Here is a 20,089-nt window from a genome sequence, read left to right on the forward strand (position 1 = left end):
GATTGGCTGTAACATTATAACGCTCCCACGGCTGAAAGGGTGAGCCTGCTTGATACGATGGTGATTCGAACCCGCGATCCTCGGATTACGAGTCGAGTACCTTAACTACCTTACCACGCTGGGCCGAGAAAGTAAGAACAAATAATCATTGATTTCACACGAAATGTTCTTGACCTACAGGTCTCCAGAGTAAGAGTTAGCTTGATTAAGAGCTTAGTTATAACGTTTACAATGTTTTTCTTAATTTGTTATATTTAAACTGTAAGTAAGAGACAATTTTTAATTAGGATAACAACCAAATCTGAGACTTGCATAAATATTACCTGAGAAATATTTTACAAGATCTACAAAGATAGGAATAAACATACAACAATTACAAACATACAACAATTACTCTATTTTTGTTGTTTTTTCACATTGTTATATTACCACTTCAATACTTTATGAATGAAGGTCTGTTTTAAACAACTGTGGATTCAACATTCATTTCAACATCGTACTATTTGTTTCATTAGAGAAGCTTTACATCAGTATCATTGCTATTGTTCATTATCTCGTGAACTCTTTAACTGTTTGACGTGAAGGAATTATATATTCAGGAAATAATTAGGTTGCGCCAAGAAACGTTTTGTTAACCTAAAGAAATTACCCTTGGTCGATTAGTCAGGTAATTCTCTCACTCGCGATGATCAGTTAATTAAGACGGACACTCTATCGAATTAATAGTAATTTTGTATTTTATTACATTGTTCACTGATTTAAAAATCTAGGCATCTCATACCCACCTCACTTCAGTTTATATCTGTACAGGTTTAGTATATCCTTATAATACATACCAGTTTATTTACTTTTTCTGTTATAACTAGGGCTTTGCGATATCTACATTTTGCGACTTACTTTTATCTCTCCGTGAAATTTTATATTACTTCTCTTAAATGGCTTTACTCTAAACTTTCTTTGCCAGATGAAGTTGTGTGATTATTTGTACTAAATTTATGCTAGTTTTCATAGCACTTGTAGGAACACTTAAATAGGTATTTTAAAATGAGCCGTTTGATTTATGTATAAGATAAAATAAAATGTTTTGGGTTTTGGATTAAAGTTTTCAAGGGAAGCTAGTACTGCCTCCCGCTGGTACAGTGGTAAGTCTACGGATTACAACCCTAAAATCAGGGGTTCAATTTTCCTCCGTGGGTCCAGCAAATAGCCCGATGTGGCTTTGCTATAAGAAAACACACACAATCTAGGACTGACCGTTTCTTTAAATAAATTTGTCCATTATTCAAGTGTATTTGTGTTTCTTGGAAACTTAAACACCACACCTACAGAAATATAAACATTCCTTTTTCTATTTGTCATTTTTTCTTTTAAAAGTTTGTAAAAATTAGTGAGGATTACATTAAATCCTTGGAAATCTTAGATTTGTGAAAGGCTTGCTAAATACTGGAGAAATATTTATAGAATAAAAACAAAAATAAGTGGTAGGTCTGAAAGATTCGGAAAATTTGAATGATTTTTTTTATGCTAGTGGGTTTTACTAAATCCACCACAGGCGTATTCTCCAAATGTTCATAAGGGGTTTTGATTTGTGGTACGTCATGAGTTCTGTTTCTCTCTCTTTCATGTTTTTCTTTTGTTACATGTCTGTGTTACAGTGTCTATTTTTCTGTACGGAAGGGTGTACTATATGGAAATTAATTGAGTGTCATAATTAAATAAACGATCATATATTACAGCATAAGTTACATACGTTTTTCATATAGTTCGTGAAATGGCATAGTATGGTGGCTAAGACATTCGACAATTTGTGGGTTCTAATCTCTCACATCGAACATGTTCGCCCTTTCAGACGTAGAGGCATTATAATGTTTCAGTCAATCTCACTATTTTTTATTAAAACAGTATTTCAAGAGTTGGCAGTGGATTGTGTTGACTAGCTGTCTTCCCTCTAGTCTCTCACTTCTAAATTAGGGATGACTAGCGCAGTTAGCCCTTGAGTATCTCTGAGCGAAATTAAAAAACAAACAAACAATCGTCTACTTTGTATCTGACACGTATTGTGTTCGATTAGTTGCGTACCACTTTTAGTGTTGAAAAGTACGAAGAAAAAATCAGAAACATCTTACCATTAAAACTTTTATAAGGAAGAAACAGAAAATTACAAAATCATTAAAACACAGTTTTACAAGTGTTGCTGTGTGAAAACAGATAAGGTAATGAGTTGCATTAGGTAAAATAATTAGTCCCGTGTGAAAGGCAAACACAAAAGGAATCAGACGAGTCGATAAGAAACAAATAAATAATGTACTATCCTCAAAGAGACTGACATCAAATATGTCTTAAGCTTAGCAAATATCTTGAATAAAAAATTAGGGTCATTAAGGTGTCATCAGGAAAGCTATAAGTAACTTACTCACGATCTCCAATAACGTCTACTTTTCATGATATTTGAAAGCTAAGTTATAAATCGAGGCTATGGCTTATGCGATTAGACAAACTTCACTATTGAGATTAATGAATTAAGACATAAAATTTCAAGCTTAATAATGTACAAAAAAGACGAAGAATGAAGAATACGATTCATTCTACAATTCGAATTTTTCCTTGAATAATTTCTATACAACTTATGCAAATAATTATAACACTCTAGAAATATAAAATCCATACAATGTCACAAAAAGAATCTGATAATTCACAATTAATTATATTTTTTTTTGGAGTGTAACTTCGATTGCAGTGTTATCTATATTAAAGATAACGTTCTAGCTTTATAAACAGCAAAAAAAAAGTTTTAACATTCTTTCTGAATTTATAATAGGAAAACTTTAAATACTGCTAGCAACTGATTTATCTGCTTACCTATAATTCGCATTTCATTGCTACAATCAATGACTTACGAACTAATCGCTATTTTGCTGATATACACTTAAAAGAAACACATTTAAAAAAATATATTGCAAAAAAAGTCGTGTGTCGAGTTTGTTGCCATAATCATTGTCTGTTATTAAATTATCGCTTCAACAAAAGTAGAGACAGATAAACAGACGACCGTTACGGTCTAATGCGAAATAAAATAATAAAAACATGTTGAACATTTCGTCAAAGTATAACGCCGGTATTATATGTCAAGCTTTTTGATAAGAAAAGTTCTTATGTTAAAAACGGGAATTACGTGATCGTGTTCTGTGTTTAATATCTACAGTTGGATGAGCAAGAAGCAAGAACACACTTCTGGAGTTAATAATGCTATTAGCGATAAAGGAAACATTTTTTACCCTTCTTATAACCAACGTTTGATAATACAGTCTGAATAAAGGTAAGAATTATCACACATTAATTTTAAAGTGAGAAAAAATGTTTTCTTTTTCACTAACAAAGCAAGTTGGTGAATTGGATTCGTAAATGACATAACTGCTTACGAAACATCTGCACATTTTGGCTACTTGACACTGAAGTGAAAACTGATAGTCGCAACATGAAAAAAGGCTAGCCAAGCCGTACGATAGTATCTCAAGACGGCTGTATGGGTATTAAAACTTTTATTAAAATAAAGTAGAGAACGACGTTTCAATCTTCTTAGCTCATCTTCAGGTTAAGAAGTTTTAATATCCATACCAGCCGTCATGAGATACATTTTTACTTCAAGTGGGTTTCTCATCATCATGGATTCAGTCTTCACTTCTTCACCAATGGAAAATGTTGAGCATTACGAAGAGTTTATTTTATGGTTTTGGACTAAATGCGTAACACAGGTACTGAAATATGTCATATTGAAATAATATTGAAGATACAAGTGAACAAGTTAGCTAACAGACGATATGAAGTTGTGGTGGAAGGCATGTATAAGAACAACATTTTGACATTGTATGGCGTTTCGCAGGTAGTGTGAAGCCACCGCAAAATTCTCGCTTATGGGAGGGGTATGTAACAGTCGTTTCCGACACAGATGTTCTAAGACATATTCATTGTACTGATTGACATTGTAGAACAATGGAAAATAGATCAATCTGTGTTACCACGCCTATTCAAAAAGTGGCCCGTAACAAGTCGCATCACAGGCGACTTAAGCAAAATGTAGTGCCTTGTAATAGGTGAGAATCCATGAACATAACGTTCAATAATAAAAGTTGTCCAACTGCCCCATGTCACAGTACGAAACATAATCAAGAACGAATTTCATGTGAAAAAGCGACACTTGCCACGTGTACACAAAATGCTTCCACGACATATGGAGGAAAGAAAGACTAACAGTGGGAAACCCATGATCGGTACCTTGCCCGAAAAAAAACAAAACATTATCACATTAATGGTCTGTACTTTGTATTACACTGAAATAAGAGTTTTGTAAGGAAAAGATGGCAACAGGGTATGTGATCTCCAAGATCTGAATCCTAGTCATGATTCCTATTAAATCGTCTCGTACCTCATGCATCTGCAGATGAAACGGGTATTTAAGTTATTCCATACAACGTTTCGAGTCGCCGGACGCAGTATTATGAATTTCTACGCGATCGGACAGTTGAAAAGTATTCTGGGAATCCATTGTTTTCATACACTAGATATATTATGAAAAGCAAAGGAAGAGTAGTGTGCTTTGGAATCTGTTGCAATGGAAACTACGCTTCATGAAAACTGACCTGACGCACAGCCCTCAGAAACTGTGTGAGTTGATTATTAATAGTTTTTATGTCTTGAATCAATGTTTAGAAACATATTTATCTTAATGTAAACTTATATTAAACAGCTGGTAGTGATCTAGGGTTAACTTTAAGAAATTTGGTCGTAATTAGAAATTAAAAGTTTTTTTGACCAGGTGGCAAGCCTGTTGTGAAAGTCAGAATATTAGTTGTTTCTCATTGAAACAAGTACGAGATTATGACTGCACTATACTTTAAGTATCGAGTTACACATATTATGCTTCGGGATTCGTACCTATAATGTTAGCGTTAGAAGCCACCGGTAGACGCTAGAACCTGTAAAATAAATTTCGTCAAATAACAATATTTTTTAATGGAAAGTGTCAATATTCTTATGAGTGTGTTTCATTTGTATAAAAATTATAGGTCTGGTTCTTTATTGCCTACGTTAATATATCACAGACTGCTATCTGTCGGCAGCGTATTTTAGTGTTGATTTAGATTTTTAAATATATTTATGTTTTTCGATTAAAGCCATTTCAGAAATAGACGTATACAAAAAATCTAAGCAAGAATTTTCTTTACTTTTCACGAGTAATTTTGAGTTGAAAACGTCTATGACAGTAAAATATAAGGCATCCTCCGCACACATGTTCAAGAAGACTCCGTGAACATGACAATATACATCTCTAAGAGGGCATTTTGAAATGATAAATACGTGTGTTTAAGAAGCCAGTATGAATATAAGTGATTAAAAAGGAAATCTCAATATATGTATTTAAGAAGGACATGTCAATGTTTAAGATGACATTTTCAATAAATGTGTTTAAATATATGGTATTTAAGTGAGGCTTAAATAAAGCGTGTACATTACTCACCAACAATAAAGGTGCAGGAATTATTATTGACAACTACATGAATTAATGAATGGCTACCAGAGTCAGAAATAATAACGTAAATTTTAAGTGCGCGATAAACCATACGCTTTCAATGTTTCTAAGTCTTATGAATACACTGTGATAAAAAATATATATACATATATATTATTTTTCTTGTTGTAAGGCGATCCCCTCCAATTACTTCTAGATAATATAAATCTATTATTTGTATTTATTTTCTAAAAGTAAAAAACAAACAAACAATATTTCCTTGTACATACATAATGCTTGGCCCGGCATAATCAGGTGGTGAAGGCATGCGACTCATAATTTGAGGGTCGCGGGTCCGAATCCCCGTAACACCAAACAAGCTCACCCTTACAGCCGTGGGGGCGTTATAATGTGACGGTCAATCCCACTATTCGTTACTAAAATAGCAGCCCAAGAGTTTGGCGGTGGGTGGTGATGACTAGCTGCCTTCCCTCTAGTCTTACATTGCAAAATTAGGGACGACTAGCGCAGATAGCCCTAGTGTAGCTTTGCGCGAAATGCATAATAATACTTTTTATGAAAAGAGCTCATTGTATTTTAATAAAAGTTTATGAAATATAGTTTTATTTGCTTTGTTTTGAACTCGTCGATAAATCTGGTTGCTGTTACGTAGAAGTTTTCTTCGTCAAGAACTACTTATATCGTGACATTTTCTAAAAACAAATAGCCTTCAGTTCTGTTTATATATATCGTGACATCTTTCTAAAAACAAATAGCCTTCAGTTCTGTTTATCTATCGCGTGACATCTTTCTTGCTTTAAGCGAATTAAACTATTCATTTTCCATGGCTTAAGTGTCTTATTTGACGTTTATTATCAGACTGTTTATAGTGATTGAATAGGATAAATTAATATCATGAACTAAAAGAAATGCACTTTCTGACACAGCTCGTTACAAAGAGTTTTGTTCAGTGCATGACATCTTTTCTACCCCTTGAGAGAATAGACTTACCCACCCAAATATTGCATTCTGTGCTTTTCACATGCGAACCAACGCATCTGTTACTAGCTCAGTATAAGGATGTCATGCGAGTTGTGAACTTTTCGTGAACAAAAGCTTGTGGTATGTTCTTTTGTGTTCATCTCATTCCAAGTATAAGTTCGTATTTCGTGCTATTTATGTATTAACTAACACGTATGTCCAACAAATGCTGGTTATATTCTTTTTGTGTTGTTTTTAGATTATTTATAAAATGTGTTTCAGAAGCTGTTTCTGTTAGCTTCTTTTTAATATAGTTAAACATATTTTAAATAGAATTATGGTTTATACTGTTAATGTTATGTTGATTTAGCCATTATGTGTGTGTATGTATAGCTAAAATATTTTAAATCGAATTATGCTTTATGTTGTGCATGCTTTATTGATTCAGCGTTATGTATGCGCATGCGTATGTGTGTGTGTGTGTATACATATATATGTATAAACAATTTGAGAATATTATTTGTATGAAGGTAATATATAAAAATAACGATAATTGATTTCTGCTCAAATCCAAATTTGATATTATAAATCAAACCACAAAATCAATTAAACAAAATCGCTCAGATAAATATATCAAAAGTTTGAAACAATAACAATTATAAAAAATACGAACGATATAAGTAAGCCGGATTCCTACAGCAATTTAATAGTGTGTTTCAATATTTTGTCATGTAAGGAAATTCAAAATTATTTCACTAGAAATAGGGAGGAATCATATATCTTACTGGCATAGTAGGTTACTTAGTTATGTGATCACTTATCTCACTTGCGCAGTACGTGCGCGTGGAATGTAACAGTCTACCGCGAAAAAAACCAAAAAAACTTTAAGAGCATTCCATTCTCCCGCCTGGGTCTGTTGGCCATCTGGCTTTTCGACCGGCGAGGTCGGCTGCTGACCTTGAAAGGGGGCTGACTTTGGCAAGAGGCTCCTGTCCTCTCAGTTATGTTTACAAGACCGAAGCAGGACAGTAATATCTCACTGAGAGCGAAAAATCAACCAATCTCTGTCTTAAGTGTTTCAGACCTCATAACTGATCAGGATATGAATAATTTAGGTGACAGTTTGGAGACAGGAGAAGTGATTGTGGATGTAGAGTTTATCAGTGCGTTTATGTGTACATGATAATAATATTACGATATTCTTGTTTTAGTTACACCTCACTGAAACTTGCCAAGATAAGTTGACAGAAGAAGTTCCTTACACAACTAAAAATCTAGAAAGATTTTTGTTTGTTTTGAATTTCGCGCAAAGTTTCTCAAGGGCTATCTATGCTAGCCGTCCCTAATTTAGCAGTGTAAGACTAGAGGGAAGGCAGCTAGTCATCACCACCCAATATCAACTCTTGGGCTACTCTTTTACCAACGATTAGTAAAATTGACCATCCCATTATAACACCCCCACGACTAAAAGGACGAGCATGTTTGGTGTGACAGGGATTCGAACCTGCGATTCTCGATTTACGAGTCGAACGCCTTAACCACCTGGTCATGCCGGGCCGTTTAGGAAGAAGATCTGACAAGTATAGCTACTAATACAAATTTAAATATATAAATATATGTATACTTATAAATAAACGTTTCTGCAACCCGTAAATTGTTCTCTTTATTAATATATTTCTCCAAGAAAAAATTGCTTGTACCTTATTTATGAATTTCAGATTATCAAGTCTTCGAAAAATTGTTGGCATCTCTTTGCCATGAGAATAAAAATATAAATTAGTTTTTAGAGGTAAAACGTATTTCGCCTGAACATGTTTAAATTAATCTTAATCTGTACTTACATTCTAGTTAAAAAGGATATATGTATTACGTGCTTCCATAAAGTGTTTGAACATGACTGATATATTCGAACTGTAATTAATTTCTGTGGCAAAATTCAGTGTTATCTTAGAACGTTCGTATTTTGTAAGGTATTTGCTTTAGGTTAACGAATATCATGTCAAATCGTCCTCCTCTTAACCTCTGGGCTGGGCGTGGGTTTTTTATTAAAGTCTTCGGACTGTGAATCAGACAGTTTCTTAATTGCTCGCGTCCCATTGCCGCAACAACATGTTTCTCGCGTTGGGGCTGTGGGAGCGTTATAAGAGTAACCATCAAATCCAATTAATCTGTCAGACAAGTGTGGACGAAGAGCTGACGCTAGGCGTTGTTCACTAATGATATTCCTTCTAGTGTATTAGTTCAAATTGAGGGATAGATAACACTGGGTTATTTAAAATTAAAAATTTTAACCCTACTTTGGCAGATCATTGTAATTATGTTAGTCTAAGCCAACGTAGGGATAGAAGTTTTGGTAGTATTAACTTTCTTATTTCAATATTTTTTGTAGCATTAAAACCTTCCCTATTAGGATATCTAGCCACCCGCCGCTAGTACAGCGGTAAGTCTACGGATTTACAACGCTAAAATCAGGGGTTCGATTCCTCTTGGTGGGCTCAGCAGATAGCCCGATACGGCTTTGCTATAAGAAAACACACATATCTAGCTAGGTTATATGAATATCGATACCAACACGTCTTTGTAAAATTATTATTTTTATTATACTTGTTTTTTTTCTTTTTTTATTTGTTATATTTTTGAGTGCCAGCGATATGAAGAGTAGGACGTGTGTACACCCGATTCGTATATCCTCATCAGGATCTTTACCAAATTACCCCCAAATATAATTATGTGTACAAAGTAGCGCATCGTCCATTCTACATATTTATACCAGTATTGGGATATATATATATATATATACCAGTATCCTTTATTGTACAAGAAAGAAATCAGTGTGACCCGAGATGAAAGATTACTGAGAAATAAGTTCAGTAATGAGAGCCATCTTTTTTTTTTTTTTCTTTTGTCTGGAAACTCTCTTACTTACTCAGATGAAATTTTGATTCATTCCATAAATACGTATATAACGATATAGATGGCTTTATAAATATAATAAACTTTACTTTTGTCCATTCCATAATGTCCAATAGTTTCGTAATATCAATATTAAGACATTTTAAAGATGGTTTTAAAAGGATAATATAAATATGTATATATATCCATTTTTAATCTCTGCATTGTGATGTTTTGCTTCCTTGATTGGCCTGGCATGGCCTAGCGCGTTAAGGCGTGCGCTTCGTAATCTGAGGGTCGCGGGTTCGCGCCCGAGTCGCGCCAAACATGCTCGCCCTCCCAGCCGTGGGGGCGTTATAATGCGACGATCAATCCCACTATTCGTTGGTAAAAGAGTAGTCCAAGAGTTAGCGGTGGGTGGTGATGACTAAAGGACTGCCTTCCCTCTAGTCTTACACTGCTAAATTAGGGACGGCTAGCACAGATAGCCCTCGAGTAGCTTTGTGCGAAATTCCAAAACAAACAAATTTACGTTAATAGTACATTCGGCAGACTTCCATTAGGCATTATGTCCTTGAACTTTTTTTTTATTAGCTATTTTACATTTAAATATGCCTTATATAGTTAATTTCATTTCAGGCACTTCTACTCACCCCATTTTTTGTTTAACAGAAACCAATCTTCGTTCACTTCAAACCGTTGAAGGCTTTTCACACCAGTTAAATGACTAGAGAGATACGTTAGCTGTCCCAACCGTCACTACCTATTCACTCAACAGGAAGACATTTAGGCTTTGTAATAGTCTAGTTAGTTTGTAGAACATTGGAGAGCACGTGATTTATGATAAGTGTTAAAATTTATAATTCTGATAAAGTTTAAATCTTTTATTTGTTCAATTGAACATTTTTCAAAATCATAGCTTTGGTTTGTTTTGAATTTCACGCAAAGCAATACGAGAGCTATCTGCTCTAGCTCACCCTAATTTAACTGTGCAAGATTAGATGGAAGGCAACTAGTCATAACCACCCACCGCCAACTATTGGGCTACTCCCATACCAGCGAATAGTGGGATTGAACGCACATTATAACGCCCCCACGGCTGAAAGGGCCAGTATGTTTAGTGTGACGGGGATTTGAACCCACGACACTCGGATTACGAGTTGAATGTCTTAACCACCTGAGAGACAAAAAAAGAACAAAACCTAATATGATGAAGTAATGTAGGTTTGCCCAAGCCTTTTCTAATTTTGAACTGATAAACTAAAGAAAAGGTAGCAAGTCAACTGCGCCCACCGACAACTCTTGAGTTACTCTTCTTTGAGCAAATTATGGGATTTTTACGTCAATCTTACAGCACACTAATGGGCCCAAAGTACAAAATTTATTACTGGGGAAAAGAGAAATGAAGAAAATATCTTTAAATTCATAGTGCGAAAACTCCAACTACTAAGTCACATGAAAAAACAACAACAACCCCGCAAACGACTATCACGAAAGTTTAAGAGAATCTGTGCTATCTGAAGCACTAATATAATTTTGCAGTTCTTAAAGACAACCTTCATTAAACGTAAATTGAATCACCACTAACTACATTTATAAACAGTCCGTTCCTTGTGATTTTTTTCAAATTTAACGCAAAGATACACGAGAGCTATCTGCGCTAGCTAGTCATCACCATACATCGACAAACTCTTGGGATTGACCGTCACATTATAACGCCCTCACGGCTGAAAGGGCAAAGATGTTTGGTGGAACGGGAATTCGAGCCCACGAACCACAGATTACAAGCCGAGTGCCCTAACCACCTGGCCACGTCAGGCCCCGTCTGTTTTATATCAGTCTTAATACATAGTTTTACCTTTAGCGATAGAACATCCACTGTAATTATATCTCATGATTTAACGACTACTTGAAACTTACAGTTGACAACTCTGCAGATCCTGTTGATAACACAAGACACATTCTGTCAAAGTGACAGAAAGTTACTCATAGTGATGGCAATACATTCATTACACGTTCTATGTTTGAAACTGATATGGTGTGAAACTTTTGAAAATTGCATACGAGGAAATAAATAATTTATACCTAAGCTTAATATGCCAATATTGTAAGGAAGGATGAAATAAATATGCTACAATTAAAGGTGTAATAAATGTCAAAACAGTAATTAATATCATACATATAAATGACCGTCACCATAAGAGAGGATATCCTATATTTTCATGTAAATTTACCCATTTTTCAATTCAAAGTCAAAGGCATGTAAAAACAGCATTTCAGTCCTATCATTCTTTTGTCTTCTACATGTCACTCACTACCCAAGAGACCTCTTTTCGATATCAGGAATCGTCAGTTGGGATTGGAAATGAAAGACAAAACATTTATCTGGAATGCTATTTATAAATGCCATAATAATACTTTAAAAGTCATGGTTTACTCAATTCTTATCAAAACTTTTAGGCGTATTGTTATCTAGTGCTTTGCCAGCTTTTCGTGTTTAAACCGTAAAGTTTCTTATTGCAATTTTTTTAGGTTATGAGGTTAAAGAAGTATTATTTAGTAGTGTAATAAGCAAACTGAAACTGATTGTACTCGTTAAAAAGTGTTTAATTTAATATTCCTATAAATACCTTTGTTTCGTCATTATTACTGTCCGTTTGTGACCATAATTGGTTTAAAGGTATTAGTATTTTCGTGCATGCTTGATACTTGCATTCTTTCTTTTAGTTGTGTTACTAGTTTTATTTGTTTGTTATTTGAATTTCGCCCAAAGCTGTACGAAGGCTATCTGCGCTAGCTATCCCTAATTTAGCAGTGTAAGACTAGAGGGAAGGCAGCTAGCTAGTCATCACGACCCACTGCCAACTTTTAAGCTGCTCTTTCACCAACGAATAGTGAAACTGACCGTCAAATTATAACACCCACATGGCTGATAGGGCGAATATGTTTAGTGGTATGGGGATTCAAACCCACGACCTTTAAATTGCGAGTCGAATGTTTTAACCATCTCGACATGCCAAGCCGTTACTAGTTTTAATTTTAATGAAAGTAATAAAGTGTAAGGCTTTACTTTTCTAGCACTAAATCCTCTATGCAATCACGACAGTTTTATTTGCTTGTTTGGTGTTAAAGAACACCAGTATATGACATCTCATTGGTTTTTAAAGTTGTGCTGTCCATTTAATTCATCTTGATGTTGCCCATTTTCGGGTGAGATCATTGTGATGGCAGATTCCTTGTTGTCGATTGGCTTTGTCACAAAATAAAAGGATAGATTGCGAGGTTAAGTTTTACAGTAGAGAACTAGATGCAGGTTTTGTCTTTTTTGTTTGATCACATGTTCTTGGAACATACCAGTTTGCAGAAGTGCCAATGCTTGTATTCACCAGTATTTTCACTGTAAAAATGTTAAGAATGGTGAATACAATTTTAGTAAAATTACAATTGTTGTTTTACATAACAATTAATAAAAGTAGAGGACAATGCAACGAATCTTATTGTAAAAATAATCAGTATTAATATTATTGTTTTGCAAGTAGAGCATAGCTGTAATTTTGAGTTAATACTTAAACCAAATTGGATTTTCTGCAAATAAGTCTTGTCGACATCTTTCTTTTCATCTTTGTTTCTGAAGGGTGTGAACTTGTGCCCTTACTATTTGGAGGGTGAGAACTTGTGCCCTTACTATTTGGAGGGTGAGAACTTGTGCCCTTACCATTTTGGAGGGTGAGAACTTGTGCCCTTACCATTTGGAGGGTGAGAACTTGTGCCCTTACTATTTGGAGGGTGTGAACTTGTGCCCTTACCATTTGGAGGGTGTGAACTTGTGCCCTTACCATTTGGAGGGTGAGAACTTGTGCCCTTACCATTTGGAGGGTGTGAACTTGTGCCCTTACCATTTGGAGGGTGTGAACTTGTGCCCTTACTACTTGGAGGGTGAGAACTTGTGCCCTTACCATTTGGAGGGTGAGAACTTGTGCCCTTACTATTTGGAGGGTGAGAACTTGTGCCCTTAACATTTGGAGGGTGTGAATATGTGCCCTTAACATTTGGAGGGTGTGAATATGTGCCCTTACCATTTAGAGAGTGTGAACTTGTGCCCTTACCACTTGGAGGGTGTGAACTTGTGCCCTTACCATTAGGAGGGTGTGAACTTCTGCCCTTACCATTTGGAGGGTGTGAACTTGTGCCCTTACCATTTGGAGGGTGTGAACCTGTGCCCTTACCAGTTGGAGGGTGTGTACTTGTGCCCTTACCATTTGGAAGGTGTGAACTTGTGCCCTTACCATTTGGAGGGTGTGAACTTGTGTCCTTACCATTTGGAGAGTGTGAACTTGTGCCCTTACCATTTGGAGAGTGTGAACTTGTGCTCTTACCACTAAACTGTTTTCATTTTTTCTTCTTTAATAAAAACACTCCTCCAATATATCGTCATTAGTTTTTAGTAATAATAATCCATCCATTAGTAGCAGAAAACCGAAGTTTTTGTTAACACCTCGTACGTATATATTTATGTTTTGTTATTGGTGTTCAACTCGTTATTATAAAGTACTGTTACGTATTATAATTTATTTCAGATGAGTCTCCGATCTATTATGTTACTTACGCTACGTATTACTATTTCAATTAAACTTAATTTGAGCTTACTAGTTAGTTAAATGCCAATATGCATTAAATTTATGTTATTTGCTAACAAGACTGATACACACAAAATACTTTTTAACACAAATATATTTTAATATACAGACATGAAAACAATACAATTTACATTAACGGTTATTATTAATAGTTATTACAAATGATGGTTTATATACAAGAGTTTTACGAACTTACAGACAATACTGAGTCTTATATCCGAGACCCCGTTAGTACAGCAGTAAGTCTACAGATTTAGAATGCTAAAATCAGGGGGCTCGATTCCCCTCGGTGGGCTCAACAGATAGCTCGATATGGCTTTGCTATAAGAAAGACACAAACACACACTTATATCCGGTCTAGAGCTGAATGTTTTATCAACGGTTCAGGTCCACGACGAGCAAACTAATTCTGAGTTGATACTGTTACACCCCTCGCTTAAGCAAGCTAGTTTGATTGTCATCCGACCTTCAAGCTGAATTTTATCGGTGACGATCTTTTACGTTCTCGTAGAAATACTTACGTCGGAAGTAATTCCTTAAAGTTGAACGGTTTGTAATGTTCGAAATTTATAAATTTTCCTGGTGAAATTCTGTAGTTTTCAGATTAATAGATGTCAATCACAAATACAGCTTTTAAAGCCTACAGCTGTTCAAATAATGTTACTTGTCTCTCGGCGAGTCGGTTTTTATATACCACTCACTCGAGACTCTAGAACATTCACCAAACCTTGCGACAATACTGCAAATGACTTGTATATCTCGTAACTTGTTGACTCTTACACACACCAACGTTCTACAGATTTTAAGAACAGGCAGGATTTGTGCAATACACATTCATGAATACACGTCACATGCAAAAAAGAATATTACAGAAGTAAGCGTAGGTACTAAAATAAATGTACGATGGTAAATCAATTACAGAACTCAGCATAGTGACTTAATTCAATCTTCAGTAAAACTTCTTGCAGCATTACTGCACAATCTGTCTTAATATTGTTATACTTTGTTGTATAAGAGTTGGGGTTTTAGCGGAATTTAAACAGCGATTTCAAAGTTGTATCTAATCTATATAAAAGCCAGTGTGTGTGTGTCAATTCGTCACGCTTAATTTCCTGAAATAGGTTTGTTTTTGAATTTCGCACAAAGCTACTCGAGAGCTGTCTGTGCTAGCCGTCTCTAATTTAGCAGTGTAAGACTAGAGGGAAGGCAGCTAGTCATCACCACCCACCGCCAACTCTTGGGCTACTCTTTTACCAGCGACTAGTGGGATTGACCGTCACGTTATAACACCCTCACGGCTGAAAGGACAAGCATGTTTGACGCGACGGGGATGCGAACCCGCGACCCTCAGATTACGAGTCACACGCCTTAACACGCTTGGCCATGCCGGGCCCTGAAATAGGAGGAGTCTCAAAACCTAAGATAGAGTATTTCATCATTGTTTGTTCATTATGATTTTACTGACAGTGTGTGAGCCGTGAAACATTATAATTGTAATAAGGGTTTGTATAATAAATCTAAATTAAAGGTGTAGTGTGGGATCATTTAGCCTAGAGCCAAGTGCATAAAATTTATCATGGATGTGAAAATGCCATTTCTAAATTAAACTATTTTCTGTTATATCATATTTTTAATTAAGAAGACTCTAAATTAAGAAAGCAACAAATATTTTTCTAGCTTTATTGTTTATACATTTCATTTCATACTTTAAGTATACAGAATAACTACAATATTAGGTTATACTTTTGTTGTTAAGTAATATGATATAAAAGCCATTTTTGGAATGCAGTGTAGTCAAAATACACTGGCTTTTCTATATGTTAAAAGCTGTTAACCTAATTGATTTTTAACAGTAATTATTCTACGAATACGACACGAATTTATTTCATGAATGATATTAATTCTATTTGGCTCACAAAAGAATTTACTAACATTTGACGACTTCGACTGTACTTTTATGCGTCTTTTTTTGGTCAAGCTCGATTTCGCAAAACTTATTTTAACTGAGTTAGCTAGGAAATGTGAGGTTAAGTTATACTATGAGGTAGGAATTGCAGTACTTGCCCAGTCATTTTTGACGGGTTATACGTTAAAATAAAAATAACACATAGGCAAACAAATCGTGGTGGATTCATTGTTTATTGTTTGATTTATATATTTCTGGTTTTATATAAGATACCTGTTTTATGTTTAATTTAACTTTTAATTAAATTATATTCATCATGTACCCAATGTTAAAATAATTTATGGATTCTTATGTATTTCATGTAATAAAAAGACTGTATTATACGTAATGTTCAGTGCTAATGACCTCTGTGAAAATGACACTAACGATAAAGTGGCTTGACAACTTTATTAGTATTTTATTATTGACACAAAACAATGCTTATTTCAGTGTAACGCTTCATAATGGGATATCTGTGTTCTATAGACGATGGAGATCAAACCCTGAATTGTAATACTGTAAGTCCTCCAAACTTACTGATGAACCATGTGGGACGCTTTTGCTTCCAACTTTCGCTCTTAGGCGTGATGAGATGCGTTTATTAATTTTTAATAGTAATTTATAGATTTTATTGGCTTTATGAGCTGAAATTAGAGCATGTGATGGTGAAAATATATTAGAAGTTAATTAAAACGTCTGAAATTCTTTTACGAGTCAAACATCGTGACAAAATATAATAGTTGACTGATGATGGCCAACTCTTTTGGACTACTATCAAATTACTTAAAATATTTCTTTGAGTGTAGTTATTGAAGATTATTAAATACCATAAGTAAATGTCACCTAGATAGCCACATGTCTTTGCAAGATAAAATTACCCATCTAATGAGTGGAATAGGGTTAAATACAAATTGAAGTTTTTATTTCTCAGGAGTATTTTTGTATAAAAGAGACATTAATATAATTTTAATTCGCTTTGTTATTTTAGGGTCCGCAGTGACAGAACGTCTTCTCTTTCTGAGCTCTCTGGTTATGGAAGTTCTATGAAGAAAACTCAAAATATCGGTCAAAATCCTCCACTGTTTCGCCAGTCCTTCAGAAACAAAACATCTGCGAGCAGAGTTAAAATATCAGATTCAGCTTTGAACAGATCGTGGTCACAGTGTGATATTGGAAGTTCAGACCGTACTAGAGGTAGAGGTGTACAAAATCCTTGGTACTCAAAAGAAGGGTTGAGTGAAAAGAGGAAAGAAGATTTTCGAGCCAGTAATCACCCACAAAACAAAAGTGGACAGGACATAGCAAGATACACACCTTCACATACCCGTACAGGAAGATTCACACCTTCACATGCCCGTACTCGTTCATTAAGTGACTATGAAAGTCCACTAAGTGAAAATATCCATAGCAGGGTACCCATCCATAGAGAAATGAAACATCTTCATAAAAAGTCAGACCAAACAGCTTCAAACTTAGTGAGCGTTGAGCCAGTGGTGAACAATTTTAATCAACTGATTCGTTCTCGGGACTCACAACGCCACCATCGGTCAGCTAGATATCTTACTAAGGATTCAGGATATGAGGGAGAACCGGATTATGCTAATACTGATTGGTTGATTGCCGAAGAAGAGCTACACACATTGTCATCTGTCCCCTTAGACCAAAGAAACATCAGCCAGTCAATGTCATCGCTTGGATTTAGTGTAGGGCAAGCTGACGATAACAGGAATCGTGTAGAACACGGGTCCTCATTTTATATGTAAGTAAAATGTCATTACACATATGAAAGTAATTTAAATGCTTCATAGATCAAAGTTTTCTGTTAAGGTAAAAACAAACTTTGCCTAAATATTTGTATACAGTAAAAATATTATTTTTCCTTTGGCGGCATTTAATGTTGAGATAAGATGTGCATTGAACGGTGGTTGGAAAATTAATCAAAGGAGAAATGTATTTATACAAATAAATAAATATAAAAATAAGGTTTATTTGAAGTTGAAATTACGAAATCCTATTAAACGCTAGCTTCAAACACTTTCATTTTTAACAAATAACGAAATGAAACTTTTCGTACATTTCATCTGATGTTTTAACGTATAAGTTGTTTTCCGGAAACACATTTTTAGAAAAAAACTAACAATAATAAAATAAAAATGACAACCTTCTACCACTTCAGTACAACATAACAATGTTTCGTACATGGTCATTTATTACACTTTTGTTTCTCAGCACAAAACTGCATGTACTTTGCAAGTATCGAAACCAGACTTTCAGACTTACCTCTAATCTCCGATGACGGGCCATTTATTAATTGAAATTCTTATTTACTTTACTTTTGTAATAATTTGTGTCTGATGTAACAGTTTATATCTCTTTTCTCAAAGTTTGAAGTCCTGAACAATATCTTTTTGGAGCTTATTTGATTTTCACCGCATTTAATTTTTGTATGTCAAGAGTCAATAACATGATATAGCTGACGAGTTATCGACTACTTGACACGGTTATACTTACAACGGTGAAGAAAAGCATGTTTATAATATCAGAAGAGATGAAAACATTACATCTTAACAAACTTTGACTCAGAGGAAGAGAAGTCTACTCGTCCATAATGTTAGAGTTTTGTTTTTTTCACCTTCATTATTGGTATGCTTAAATACATTTTTCTTTATTCAACGACTTTCATACAACACAGATTTTCGTAACAAAGATAATTACCGAGCAGTCGCAAAGAATGAAGTTTGCTCATTGGTATGAGAGCATTACTATTGTCGTGGTGTTTAAACTGTAATTGTTATTTGCTTCTAACCAGTTCTTGGATATCCATTAGCTCATCCGACATGTTTCCAATTTCCGATATAGATGGTTCTGTTATGATGTCATGAACTCTGATGGAAAGCTTTTATGCGCAATCCTAAGCGGAATAAGTTATTCATATATGTATGAATAAAAACCATGTTTACTTAGTTAAACATTTTAAAAAATCACTTTTCTTATCTCTGAGGTGAGTGTTTATTAATATATCTGTTGTTGCTCAAAAAGTTATTTGTGATAAATTAATCTATATTTATCAAATTTTATCAAAAACGACAATTTTTTGTTGCTTTTCAATGTAGTAAATTTTGATCATCATACGCTTTCTGAAGTAGATTGGATGGTCTGTTCAGATATTTCTGTAGAAGGTTTGGTTTGTTTTGAATTTCGCGCAAAGCTACACGGAGGCTACCTGCGCTAGCCGTCCCTAATTTAGCAGTGTAAGACTAGAGGGAAGGCAGCTAGTCATCACCACCCAACTCCAACTCTTGGGCTACTATTTTACAAACGAATAGTGAAAGTGACCGTCACTTTATAACGCCCTTACGACTGAAAGGGCAAGCATGTTTGGTGTGACAGGGATTCAAACCCGTCACACCCTTAAATTACGAGTCAAATGCTTTAACCCCCATGTCAGGCTGTTACTATCTTTAATTTTAATGAAAGTAATAAAGTGTAAGGCTTTACTTTTCTACCACTAAATCCTAGGATTACGAGTCGAGTGCCTTAACCACGTGGCCATGCCGGGCCTTCTATAGAAGGATTGAAAAGAATTTCCTTAGCAACGTATACGTATATTAAGTTGTTACAAAGAAAAAGTTCCTTGGGTAATTCTGTTTTAATGGTTCTATACTGTTGAATGCACTGACGTCATTTCTGACAAAAGATATTTTAAAAGGGTGTGTCATATAGTCTAGTGACCGGAGAGAAAACCACGTGCAACATTCTTATAAACATCCGTTCACTCATTTGCATTCTAGAAAATCAATTATCCCACCAGAACGCAATTCGGAAACCGGACACATAAACATACTGTGTTTATGAATACATGGAAAATATATGTACATGTTGAAATATTTGGAGGTTTACAGTTCATGGTGTTTAACATTTTAGGAAACGTATCAAAAACCCAGCTGTTTCACCTTGTTTTCTGTTGTATGAGATCAGTACTGTGACCTCTCATTGTCTTCGATCTTGGTAGTTTCCAAACAATCCTAAGCTAGAGGGCGTGGCGATTGAAAACAAAGGGTGAGCTGCTCAAACCAGTTGTATTTAAGTCTAATTATCGATGTTTCTATCTAGGACGTGTATCACGTA

At 34.9% G+C, this 20,089-nt stretch overlaps 1 protein-coding gene across 6 annotated transcripts in view; it reads left to right on the top strand.

The window, feature by feature from the left end:
- Positions 1–20,089, top strand: part of LOC143240804 (uncharacterized) — a 194,159-nt gene that overhangs the window by 62,586 nt on the left and 111,484 nt on the right. For 3 of the 6 annotated variants that reach the window (XM_076483898.1, XM_076483900.1, XM_076483899.1), the window contains one exon: positions 16,950–17,720. The exons of 1 other annotated variant lie outside the window; for it this stretch is intronic. In XM_076483898.1, the coding sequence (XP_076340013.1) occupies positions 16,950–17,720 (771 nt within the window). Of the gene's footprint in view, positions 1–6,527; positions 6,629–15,318; positions 15,444–16,949; positions 17,721–20,089 lie in introns of those variants that run through there. 2 more of the 6 variants (XM_076483902.1, XM_076483901.1) reach the window with 2 other exon arrangements.

This window comes from Tachypleus tridentatus, chromosome 13 (assembly GCF_004210375.1).
Source record: "Tachypleus tridentatus isolate NWPU-2018 chromosome 13, ASM421037v1, whole genome shotgun sequence".
Classification (NCBI taxonomy): domain Eukaryota; kingdom Metazoa; phylum Arthropoda; class Merostomata; order Xiphosura; family Limulidae; genus Tachypleus; species Tachypleus tridentatus.